This window comes from Psammomys obesus, unplaced genomic scaffold (genome assembly GCF_907164565.1).
Source record: "Psammomys obesus unplaced genomic scaffold, mPsaObe1.curated_primary_1811, whole genome shotgun sequence".
In the NCBI taxonomy this organism is placed as follows: Eukaryota; Metazoa; Chordata; class Mammalia; order Rodentia; family Muridae; genus Psammomys; species Psammomys obesus.
In genome coordinates, this window is record NW_026593286.1 from 19,931,511 (window position 1) to 19,944,893 (window position 13,383).

At 39.0% G+C, this 13,383-nt stretch overlaps 1 protein-coding gene across 1 annotated transcript in view; it reads left to right on the forward strand.

The window, feature by feature from the left end:
- Window positions 1–13,383, forward strand: part of Abca12 (ATP binding cassette subfamily A member 12) — a 161,862-nt gene that overhangs the window by 62,967 nt on the left and 85,512 nt on the right. Inside the window, exons 5-8 of the mRNA XM_055616847.1 lie at window positions 65–164; window positions 2,707–2,892; window positions 5,133–5,311; window positions 10,202–10,314. Of these exons, the coding sequence (XP_055472822.1) occupies window positions 65–164; window positions 2,707–2,892; window positions 5,133–5,311; window positions 10,202–10,314 (578 nt within the window). The remainder of the gene's footprint in view (window positions 1–64; window positions 165–2,706; window positions 2,893–5,132; window positions 5,312–10,201; window positions 10,315–13,383) is intronic.

Sequence of the window (13,383 nt, forward strand, 5' to 3'; positions counted from 1 at the left end):
TGCCCATTTGCAAGTGAGTGCATATGTATGTATTTAAATTTCTAATATGCTCTTCCTTCTACCATGCCACAGTACCTCCTAGACCAAGCTATGATTTGGAAGGAATGAACACAGAAAATTTCAATGGCAGCCAAGTGCTCACACGCATCCTTGATTTGGAAAAGGTAATTTTATTTAGTTTTGCAGTCGACAGATAATGAAGAATTTGAACAAATATATTTAACAGTGATAGAGGGATCTCCCAAGCAGGAAGGGGTTTGCAGTACTTTTCCAATTTGAATACTATCCGAGGCAGGTCCTTTTCTTGCTCACTTTTCAACCATAGCTTAATTTTAAGACATTCTAAGAAATAATATAGTATTTTATGTGATCTTTCAATTTTATGAAGCAAGGAAAGAAAAAAAAATGAAGCTGTAACACTCTTTTGCTTTTGATGCCTCATCCACACTAATACCTTTGGACAAATTAGAACTATGGAAATCTCTCCCTTAAGTAGGAAAATCTTTTTCCTTAACATACTTTAGAGAGCTTGCTTATGGAGTTTTCTCTTTCCCAGAGATCATCTACTTTATGATTCTTCTGACTGAAAGATAATAAACACACTTTTATAAGAGGTGTGAGCTGGCAACCTGAAGGCTTTCTCTCTCTCTCTGTCTCTCGTGTGTGTGTGTGTGTGTGTGTGTGTGTGTGTGTGTGTGCTTGTGTACAGAAATTAGACTTGAGTAGCTTTAAAGAACAACTGTTACTCTGCAATCAACTATCCTCTGCTATCTTTCAGCCACCCTGGTTCATATACTCCTGCTATCATTCTTTAAAAATATGGCTGACCTCCATCGTCTTGCTTTCCTCTTCCCATCTCTTTTATCCCGGTTTCCTTCTCACACACCTTATCTATGTAGCAGGCATTTCTGAATCAGAAGAAATGCCTCTGACATTTATCCTCATTCCAGTAACCCCAGCCACTACTGCTCACCGTGAGTTTATTACTGACCCCTGGGTTAGGTTACCATCGTTGTGTGCAACAGAGACATCGTATTGAACGGAGTCATGTCCTACGAAACCAAGTCATATAAGCAAACAATAGCATTGGCACAAAAGTGGATTCCACAAAAAGGCAGCACAATCAACATGGCCAAAAAACAAAACAAAACAAAACAAAACAACAACAACAACAACAACAACAAAACAAAATTGCTGACTCTGCCTGTGCTGCTTGTGAGAGGAGACTTGCTTACTCTGTATATTCTAGACATTGAAAGATGACATTTTGTCACAACTGAGGTTGCTAAGGCTCCCTTGGTGGCCTGAAAGTTTCTCAGCATTCCCAGTTAATTCCAGTCTAAGTCCTTCCCTCACTGGGTCTGTGTGTACACCAGGAAAATCTGTACTATTCTGCTCTGCTTTTGCCTTGCCTCCTGGAAAAAGTTTGCATTGGATCAGACAATTTCTTTATTGCATAGAATATAAACACTGTTCTCAAAATTACTGTTTTACTGTATTGGAACTCCTAAGTTCTCTTTTTCATAGGGAATTGGCTTTTAGAATTTTGTAAGACAGCACAAGGCCACATATTCCAGAGATATAAGCCCCAAGTGCATTTTGCGTGGGTGGATACATATTTTTAGAGTAGTTGGAACAAGGCAGGGATGTAAGAATTAGGATGACATATTGATGCCTGTGTCAGCAATCTCTCTGATTCCTTTCTTTCTCTTTGCTGCTTTCTGCAACCCTTGCAGGAATGAGTAGAGAAATCACTTCAGGGTGAGTTTACGTGTAATGTTAGATCAGAGCTGTGGATGGATGACCAGAAAACCTAGCACTTACAGTGCCTCCTAGATACATGGGTCCTGTCTTGTTCCATTATCCTTAGAAGTTGAGTTCCTGGAAAGCAGAGTGTAAATTTTATGAGGTAAACATAAGGGGAGAATGGAGTTGGCCTTTACCTCACAGGTTATAAGAGTTAGTTCCTGGAAGGAATCCCCCAAGTATTACAATTAAATGTAGATATTGCTGTAAATATATAAACTATTATGGCGATCAATATCATGCTGAAGGAGTGTTTTCATCTGCAGTTCTTCTGTACGATAAAACACATTGGCCAGTTACAATGACTTTATTATGAAAATTATTTCCCTAAATTATTGTTTGCTGTAAATATCTTGACTTACCTATTTAAAAACATTTTCGTAGTGTTCCTTTTTAATCTTTCTGTACGTGAGACTGAAAGGAAACGCAATTCATCTCTCCATGTTTGTAAATAAGCACAATTGGTCCTAAGAGTAGATCTTGAAGCATTTTTCTGAGGTCTTCTAAAGATTATGACCAATTATACAAGAAACACAGGATTAAGGGGCTCAAGCTTATGCTGCTCAAAGCTCAGGAAAAAAAATAATATGACTTTTATTCACAAAGATTTTTGTCAGAAAACATTTGGTGCTATAAAGTTCCCTGGTCAGATATAAGGAATGGGTTCAGTTATACAAATCAAATGTGAATCATTTAAAGTAAAACCATGACAAGAACTTACACTTCATGCATACTCTTCCTCCACAACCCCACAAAGGCAAACTTGTGCATTTTATTGTTAATTATTGTTTTGAAAACCAGAACCTTAAAAAGAGGCGTTGATAGGCCAGTGACCTTGAAGATGAAAATCTTCATTCATATTTTCTAATATCACTTCTCTATTCTCTCACATACTTCCAGCTGTTGAAGCAAAATTCAAGTGCCGAAGACATACGAACAGTACTGTGTGAGAGCTACCCGGGCTACACCGCAAACTACGCCTTCTCTTGGCTCACTCTAGGGAAAAATGTTTTCAACACATTTTGCCTTTCTAACATGACACTTTTAGAGTCTTCTCTCCAAGAGCTAAAATATCTGGTCTCTCAGGTGAGTGCCGATAACATATATACATACATATAATGTATGTATATATCCCAAACCTTATGCACAATTAGAGGGATTATTCTTCCATTTTTGGATCTCCACACTGACTCACTATCAATTACTGGGCAAATCTGCGGCTCCCTTGGATTGGGAAATATCGACTGGAATATTTGTAGCTCTTCGGCGTAATTTGCTCCCACACAAACATTGACACACAGTGTTTAATGTTAACTACTGGTTATTTATCATGAAAATGTGCGGGACTGAAATGATTTGATGTGGAATTTGAAGTATTACATATGGCTAATGTAATATAGCTTGGATAAAATATGGCTTGGCTCTGTGATGAATAAGGAAATGTTTTCCCTGACACCTGGGAACGCCATTACACGGGGTAGAATGCAAGTTTAATAATTAATATGTAAGAGTCATATCCTTGTCAGAAGTTAGAAAATGGATGTCTTTTTATTTTTCTAATGACATCAAATTTCATTTGGTGACTTCTGATGCAATCATTTATCCCTGTCCCTCAAATTTTATGCATTGAAGCCAATGCTATTCTGATCAAAGTGTCCATGATTATCTGTGTATGCTAGGCTTAAGTGATGATGGCAAAAACAAGAGACCAGTAGTCTAAGTTGATTGAAACCCGCATGTAATGAAAGAGTTAGAAAAATTAAGAATTCACCAGAAATTTTATAGACAGGAATAAATAGAGCATGCCTATGTTACCATTTCCCCTTGATTCTCTAAATTATGCTGAAAGTAAGTTTTAATTTTTTAAAATGTATCTTTTAGTAATATGGTTTCCAAAAGGGCCGTGTTAAGGACACCATTATAATATCTCAAATGTAATAGGAAGCTCTCACCATCCTTGAATTTGTAAGAGATGTAGCTTGGTGGTCGAAAGCTTGCCTCAAGACTCCAGTACCAGAAAAAAAAAAAGTCTTCCTTACTTAAATTCTTCAGTCAGATAGAGTAGTCCAAGTAGCCAAAAAGACACCATTCAAAATCAATCAAGTTTAGACAGGTGGAATGGTCAACTCAACTGATATTAATGGGGTTATGGAGAGAATTGCTTTGTGTGAGAACATAATAAAGAAATGCTTCTGAAGGCACTAGCCAGATCATGTGATTCAAAAGCCATAGTTTTGCTGGTTTGTTGACAGATTCACTCTCAGTTAACTGTTCATCATAGCTAATGTCTATGACTTTGCAACAGAATCTAGACTCACTTTATCCTATTGTGTATAACTCACATAGGAAGCATGTCGGTGAATATATTTCTACATGCGCCATGAGTATCTCTATGGTATACTTCCTGCATTTTCCCACATGCGTTCATTTTATGAGACTACTGCCAAAAATAGACATCCTAGTTAGAAAAAAAAAAAAAAGATATGGGGACAATATGCCTACAGCACCCAGGACGTGTAATAAAAATAAAACGTTACTCAGGGTCCCCTGAACACAGAAGGGAGGCCGCACATGTGAATTCACAGTGATTGTGGCAGCACGTATAAGACTTGTGCAAGCTCAAGCTAGACCAAATCTCAGCCTGGAGAGGAGCGCTGGACATGGCGTCCTAGTCAAGGAGGTATTGGCAACTGATAGATGTCGGGAGAGGGAGAATCAGCTTGGACGAAGGAAGGGGCCAAAGCTAGGGCACAACTTGAATAAGCTGTAATAAATGATAATGATAATAATAAAAAGAAAAAAGAGAGAGTAGCTCCTGAAAAGGTGATGGTGCTCCAGAGGAAAGGCCACACATCTGAGAACTTATGAACAATACAAATTGGGCTTGATGGGTGTTAAAAAAAAAAAAAAAAGACGACACAAAGTTGGGTAGGTTGGGAAGGGGTAGTGTATGTGGGGGTTATTGGGTGAATATAATCAAAACACATTGTGTTCATTTCCCGAAGAGCTAATCAAATATTTAAAAAAGAAAAAGATTTAGAAAAATAACTCGGTTTTAGAAAATGAACTTTAATTTCTGAATATCTAGCTTAAAACATTTTATAGCCATACAATTCTGTTAATCAAACTTTAAACGTGCTAATATCTGGAATTTTAAGGGGGGGGGGAATCCAATGATGTTGAGAGAAGTTTGAAGTTTTTCCAAGGCTTCAAACAGAGTGAGAATTTGAAAACACTGTGAATGTGAAAAATCTAGTTTCTTTAAACAAAAAAGAATCTTTTTGAAGACAGTATAATTTCTTCCCTGTGCGGTTTGGCTTTTGAAGATGTCCAGTGACCCCAGCAACCAGAAGAGGGTGTTCCACGGACTTGTCCAGGCGCTTTCCTTCTTCTCCCAAGTGCAGCAGCGAAGAGAAGTTTGGCAGCTTCTGTCCAGTTTTCCTGACGTGTTTCAGAACGACACCTCACTGAGCAATCTGTTTGGCATTCTCCAAAAGGCAAACAGGTAGGTAAGCGGAATATTAAATGGAATACAGTTGCTCACAAAGAAATCTTGAAAAGAAGTCCCTGTGACAATGGCAGTCAGGTGTGGGTCATTTAAACATTGGGGAAGCAGTCCTTGACATCATGCTGCAGATTTTAGCAACGGGACTGAGTTGTGTCAGCTGAGTGAAGAAGAAAGACACATTGGGTTTGCTCGTTGAGGTCAGCAGGCATCCGTAAGGAAGTAAGAGGAAGCTCACCTCAGAACTCAGTGTCCTTGAGTGTCGGAGAGTGAGGTGCAGAGCCGAGCCAGCGTGGATCAGTAACACAGGATCATTCAGAGACAACCCGAGCTTTGTGCGCAAGTCACTGAGCTAGGAAAGAATAAAATGTCTCAGTGGGGTTTCCTTTGTGCCATTCGATATAAAACAGCCCCGTCGGGTAGAGTTTACTCTACTCACCCAAATGGGATTGACTTCCCTCACAAACGGTCTTTCTAAGTCAACAGACTGTCTTGGAGTTTCTATTGCTGCGATGAAACACCATGAACAAAAAGCAAGTTGGGGAGGGAAGGGTTTGCTTCACTCGGCTTCTGCTTCCACAGCACTGTTCATCACTGGAGGAAGTCAGGACAGGAACTTAAACAGGGCAGGATCCTGGAGGCAGGAGCTGATGGAGGGGTCATGGAGGAGTGCTGCTTACTGGCTTGCTCCCCAGAGCTTTCTCAGCTGCCCTTTTTTTAAAAAAAAAAAAATAGAACTCAGGACTACCAGCCCAGGAATGGCACCAACCATAACAGACTGGACATTCCCCCATCAATTACTAAGAAAATGCCTTACAACAGGATCTGATGGAGACATTTTCTCAATTGAGGTTCCCTCCTCTCAGACTCTAGCTGTGTGTCAAGTTCACATAAGAGTAGCCAGCACAGATGGGGATAGTATTGTCTTTCATTTATGTCTATGCAGATTTAAATTTTTACACACGCACACAGACAAACACACACATATGTATATGGCTTGTAATTTTTTCTCCCACTCTGTTGGTTGCTTTTACAAAAGAATGGCATTTGACTTTTACCCAATTAAGCAATACTGTTTTCTTAGTGATCTAGTACACTTCTGTTGGTTTATATATTTACTATACCTAATATGCTATCCTGATCAGTGTGAGTTTTGAACACTTGGCATGTGCTAGAGTGACAGAGAAACTGACAACCCAGCCTTAATTTAAAATTTTAAAATCTGTACTTAATTTAGTTACTAGAAAACTTTTAAATGACTTTGGAACATCTTCAAAATTCTGTAAGTTTAATGAAACTGAAAATGAAATTGAAACATGGTGCAAAGCAACTCAATTAAGAATGACAACAGTTTGGAGCTGGTGAGATGGCTCAGAGGTTAAGAGTACATACTACTTTTGCAGAGTGCCTGAGTTCGATTCCCCAAACCCCATCAGACAGTTCACAACTAGTATGCCACTAATTCCAGTGGATCCAACACCTTCCTCTGGTACCCAGGAATACCTTCACTAATGTTCACATAAGACCCTCTGACTCTAATTAAATCTTAAAAGAACACCAATACTTGAATTTTCAACAGTTGCATATGCCAGCAGATAGCGTCTTAGAGCTGATCACTCTTCAATCGTATTAGACAACTTTTAATTCATTCTTACACTAAATTGTTCCCCTAAAAATAATTATTATTTTCAAGTCTAGCGAGATGTCCCAGTGGAGTAGGGAGGAAACACTTGCTACACAAGGTTAAAGACCTGAGTTCAAGTTCCTAACATAAATGTGTTGACTTGGCTGAGCATACCTGTAATCCCATCACTCGGGGAGAAGATAAGTGGGTGCCGGGAGTCACCCTGGCTGAATTCAGTTCAATAAGAGATCTTGATTCAATGCGATAAGGTAGGAAGGTATCCTAAAACCCTCTTCTGGTCCCCATCTCTATGTGCCTGGACATGTGCAATTGTAAACTCATATATGGGTCCCCTTACTTTGTGTCTCCTGCGCATACCACACCACACCTACAATTATTCTATACAGAAGCCATACCTTCTAAGAACAATATGCTGGGGTTTCACCCATTGCCTGATTCTACAAAATAAATACCTCCACTTGAAAAAAGAAAAGAGAATATAATGCAAACATTTATGCTGATATTGAATCTGCCCTGAGACACTTTCTGTGTTCATGTAAAACACATGTGGGGTTTGAAGATACAGTACAATAAAATATTTTAAATATTTTATTAAATAATAAATATTTTAAATAATAAAATATTTTAAATAGTTTATTAACTTTTATGTTGAATACTAAATGGCAAATTTTGTTTTAAAAATGTGATCATAAGGAAATTTAAATTTTGGTTTTGAGCCTAACCTTTAACAGCTTCATGAAACATCTCTTCAGCCCAGAAATTTTTTTCTTTTTTATTATTATTATTATTAATTACACTTTATTCATTTTGTATCCCCCCATAAGCCCCTCCCTCCTTCCCTCCCGATCCCACCCTACCATTTTAAATTAAATATATCTCATTGTTTTTCATTGTAATGTCATTTTAAAGTAAAATATTTGTTATTATTACTAAATTGACACTGTCATTAAAAGTCACAACTTCCTCATATTTTCATCATCAAACTATTGTCTCATTGCCTTATTTTACTCTTTGTTGCACAAATTAAAGGGACAAGTGAAAGTTTTATTTTCTCATTTTGTTTTTTTTTTTTTTTAGTTGTAATCTGTACATTTAAAAAAAACTTCAAAGTCAGATTATGCTGTTAAGATTACAACATCAATTAGCAGAAATGAACAATATCAGAAGAAGGGTCTATGAAAGACCAAATACGATTCTCAGCTTTTTTGAGGAGAAGGTCACGCTGGGATATGTGTCATGAAACTTTAAAAAAAATCCGTTTCTAAGAAGAAAGTGACCTGTTTTGAATAATTTCCATTTTATATGATAAATAATGGAAAAAATCTATGAAGTGAAATAAACGTGTCTTCATCCATGCTTCAAAGTGTCTCAGAGGATGAGAGGCAACCTCACGGGTGTTTCAATTTGCTAGAAATAAATTCAGTCTGCTGACAGCTTATTCACGATGTTAGCGAGTGTGAAGCTGGCTGGTGCCATGAAGATGGCCCCGTGTTCAGTCGTTCAGATTGAAACAACGGATCAGGTGTGTTAGACCAAGTAGCGTTAAGTTAATGGAAATCTATAGCAGGAAGCCCATTCAGCCAGTGTCCATGCTTACCGGAGCTCAGAGACAGCTCGGAGTTCAAGAACCGGGAGACTCTCAGCAGACTAGACTTATACCACTGAAGCCACAAATATACTTAGGGCGAATATAAAACTGCCCAAAGGTTGCCTGTTATACAGAGAAGGCAGGGCTCTTGCGCAGAGAAGGCAGAAGGGAACAACATATAGCCACATTCCCGTGAGCACATCTGGAGTGATGAGGAGGCAGTGTCTGTGGTTCTGGGCACGAATGGTCTGCCTTCTTCCTCCTGATCCGGTTGGTGCTAGAGATCACATAGAGACTTTAAAATTAGCCAGGCCAGCTCTGCTTCTTACTAACCGGATCACCTTGGTAAGTTATTAAACTGTATTTTTTTTTTTCTGCAAAAGCAAGGCAAGTTAAATTAGCACTGGAGAACCACATTTTTAAAAATACCTGCACTCATAATTTATGTATATTTCTATCACACAAATAGGCATGCATATTTATAGGCATGTTTATACATTACGCTAGAAATTACCTGAGAGCTACTTACAACTTAGCCTTCATTCATAGCTAGGACACTAAGACTAAACCGACCTTGGTTAAAATGTTAAAGATTCCAAAAATATTGTCGAATGCTCCGGACCTCTGCACTCACATACTGGATTCAGTGCTGGAGAAAACTTTCAGCTCACAGAGGAGACACTTGGCAGAGAAAAACCAGTGGGTAATTTGCGTTGTATCAGCTCTGCAGTGGCAAATGGTTGGTGGGAGTCCTTTGTCCTCAAAGCACTGGGAACCAACAAGATGGCTCAGGGGTAAAGGCACTTGCCGATTGCCGCTCAAGTTAAAAGGCTGACTCAGCTCTGACTGCTGGTACCAAGCGCTATGTTTGTGAGATTCAGACATCCTCACGAAGTAGCCATATCTCTTTTAGAAATGCACTAATGACCATAAAGGGACGAAAGGATATTTCTTGAATAATTAGTTGTTACTTGGAGACATGGAAGGAACTCAAGCAAAAGTGAGTTGCCGATTGTGTGTCCCCAGTGTGGACTGCCCATCTTATTGGTTACATAACTCACAGAAAGCCAGTGCGGAGTGCTTAGAGATTAAATTTGAGCTGCGTTTGGAGTAGTGCTTGTGGGCCACTTAGGGGACAGAATATAGTCTTTAATTAGCATGAGTGCTCCTTTTTTTTTTTAAATTATCATTTCTTTCACAAAGTATTCATATATGTGATATGCTTATGTAATAATTACTCCTGAAACTGAATCTAGGCTTGGATTTTAACAAAAATAATTTCTGGTAATTTTTTTTCATTTAATTAAAAAAAGAAGGCTTCATTTCAGCGTGGGGTGCTGAACGCACTTGTTTATCATTCTTAACAGGAAAAACAGAAACAAAACATCTGACAGGACCTTTGCTCCCTTCCTTCAAGGTCCTTGAGTACAAGTCTTTACAATTCTGGAAACATCAAGTTCTCTGTTCTGGTTCAAGAGCAATGTTGGGGGATTTTGTGCATGAATAGACAATGAAGCAATTAAATTACAAAAGCAGCATCTTGTCTTTTATAGGAATCATTTTCTATATTGCAGCCATTTTCTCCTCGAATAACCTTTTGTTTCTGTCTGTGAGCCCTGAAATACAATCTGGCTTAATTTGTTTCTCCACTTGTTAGGGTGCTGCTGGTGGTGCAGAAGGTTTACCCAAATGTTCAAACTGACGAAGGATTCAGCGCCCTCCAGAAGTCTGTGAAACATCTGCTCAACACCCTGGACTCCCCAGCACAAGGTAGGGCATTCTGATCTTGCTGTATTAAAGGTAGCGTCACAAAGCCCGCCAGAAAAACTGAAGCAGAATACCTCCGATGCAATCACATATACACAGTGTTATTCCCAAAGGAGGATAAATGCTACCTGTAAAGCCGCACTCGGGCTAAATTGTGAAGAAAGGAAGGCATGTTCCCAGATGCGGATGAATTTCTAGAAGCTTTCTTTATGTAAACGAGCTCCCTTACCTTGCAAACTTATGTGTATGTTTGGAATAGAAAATGACTATCAGATGGTAAACATCAACAAATAGATTTATATAATATATATATGAGCAAAAGCCTAAACTGAATTATAAGACTTGTGTCCTCTGTGTGTGTTTGTGTCTGTGTGTGTGTGTGTGTGTGTGTGTGTGTGTGTAGGGGAAACCGGGTCTCACTATATAGCTCTGGCTTTCCTGGAAATCACTCTGTAGACAGGCTGGCCTTAAACTCACAGAGGTCTGCCTGCCTCTGCCTTCAAAGTGCTGGGATTAAAGGTGTGCTCCACCACACACAGCATGCATCTTCATTTCTGAACTTGAATTTAAAAAATATCAGAAAGAATGCTTCAATGGTAAAATATATATGTGTGCATGTATATATATACATATATATGTATGTATATATATATATGTATATATACACTCTTGAAACTTCTTGAAAATGCATGGTACACTTCAGGACATAAACAATCAATGAAAGTCAGTCACCGCTAGGAAGACAAAACATAGCATGTTACACGTGAGTCAAAAATGTCAGCTTTGAATGTACAGAATGTCATTCCCTAGTAACCACATGGAGACTGTTGGGTGGACACATGCTGGCACACAAGGAGGTTTAGCGCTGTGAGGAACAAATCCCTGCCTGCCCAAATGTTAAACACAGGTTAACATTTACCTCTTCTGAATGAATTCAGAATTAGCCATCCCTGTCTGTGTTTGCTGGTTTTTAAACATGTAGCCTTCTGCTCTTGGATTCTAAAGTAAGCATTTTGCGAGCATCAGACGAAAAGCCAACTGTTCATCAGTCGCTAGCGTCTCAGTCGCCGTATGAAATGCAGGCTTTAGAGGCCGGGAACGAGTTCTCCATGCAGAGTCAGGCATTCCTAGATACCAGCTTCTGTTGGTAAGGAGATTTTTTTTTAACCTACAGTTACAGCATCTGACTCATTTGCAAAGTTGTTTGTTTCCAATGCTCATGTTTTTATGAACAGCAGAAGAGGTTTACTCTCGTAAAAGTCTAGGCCAGAGAACCAGGCAGAATGCTAATTATTCCCTCTGTTTTTATTTTTATTATTTGCATTTTAAAGACTTGAAAACTTCATATTTCTTCACATTTCTCTTATCATTGTCTTTTCTTCATTTTCAGACTTACACCTTAAATAAATAATAAAAACAATGTAATAATAACAATATAAGAAATATAAAGCAAAGTGACTAACTTAAGGTTTTTCTCCCCCAAAAGACAAAAGCTTATCCATGCCTTAGAAGCCAGGAGTAAGCAGTACTTCATACTAATGCGACAATAAAACCCTTTCCTGGTGGATGATGTAATTCTGTTTTTGATATTTCCATATTTAACAATGACCAAGATCTATATCTATGAATATGCTAATGACCTTAGAAAGTATTAAATCATGCCATTAGATGGTCAAGGGGACAAGAAAATGCAATCAGAAAAGGCATTTTTATCTGAAAAATTGGGTGTGCCTAACTCCTCTATTATAAAATGTAAGCACTTTTAAGGTCATCAGTCTGGGGTAGCGGTGGAGATACATTCAAGTCTATTTCCTTAGTCATTAATTCCAGGCCCCTCCCTGCTTGAAAAGAAATTTCATGGTCTTGGGAAATTTCCACAGTTATTTTTGGGACTCATTCAGGAAACTCAAATTCAAACCATGATGCTAATTTACCTATACAAGAGTCTCTGATCCCAAGTGCAGACACCAGCCACCTTGGCCAGGTCACCACATGCTTAGTCTTCACGGTTTTTAGGCATTTATTTGACCTTAATATAGGCATGTCATAGGAGCAGGCTTTGCATTCACTTAAGGCAGAGAGACGTGGTGACTCATAGCGGAGTTGCTTGGCTCCTGCAGCTCTCACGCCAGCATTCTTTCAAGTGAAGAAAACAATAGTACTTTCTGTGTCGACACTAAGTGATTTTATTATGAAAACAGTTCTGAGATATTATCCCATTTCACAGACAAAGACACTGCCTTTACATATGTGTTATAACACCAGCAAGAGTCCAGTCTGAGAATGGACCCTTGATGGACCTATCCATTCCCAAAGCCAGGTCCCTTAACTCTTTTATAGATGACCTCAATGCCTACAACCTTTCAGACTCACTGAGACGCATAGTTTCTCCCTGGGACACGCCAGTATCTGTCATCATCAGACTGCAAGGCTGCTCCTCTCCAGCTACTGATGGAATGTGATACATCATGCCACACTTCTCCCCACATGACAAGTTCACAGCCATGCCTCAGCAGCCTATACATCCTAATGCTTCCACACTTCCTGCTCCGTATCACATGCTTCTAGTCCTGCCTGAATCAGGAACACAGTTAGGGCATCTTCTGAAACCTCCTCATCAGCCATGAAAATGTGGAGGTGCTGTCATCTCCTTTCTTTGTCTTAAGATATCTAATTCTGCATTCTGCCCCACCTGGGGTCCCTGGATCCCCAATGTTTTCTAGTTGTTTCTTTTATGAAGACTGAGTTTCGGGAGCAAAGGTTACTATTATCATGGGTGTGCTCTTTAGCAAAGTCATAAATCCAGTGAAATAATGTTTGCAGGTAGAAAACAGGGTGGGCAAGATTGCTCAGCGGGGAAGCACTTTCCTTGAAAACCCGAAGACTCCCCTTTGTGTGCAATGGTACATATGTACCAACATTCACACACATACATGTGCACCAATAACAGTTGACTATTGAAGTGAAATAATGCTGGCTTACAGCCAGCACAGCACAGATGTCTTTGCACATCTATGTTTATTCTTATATTATTTGTAATATCCTCAATATGCAAACAGCCTAGATATCCAC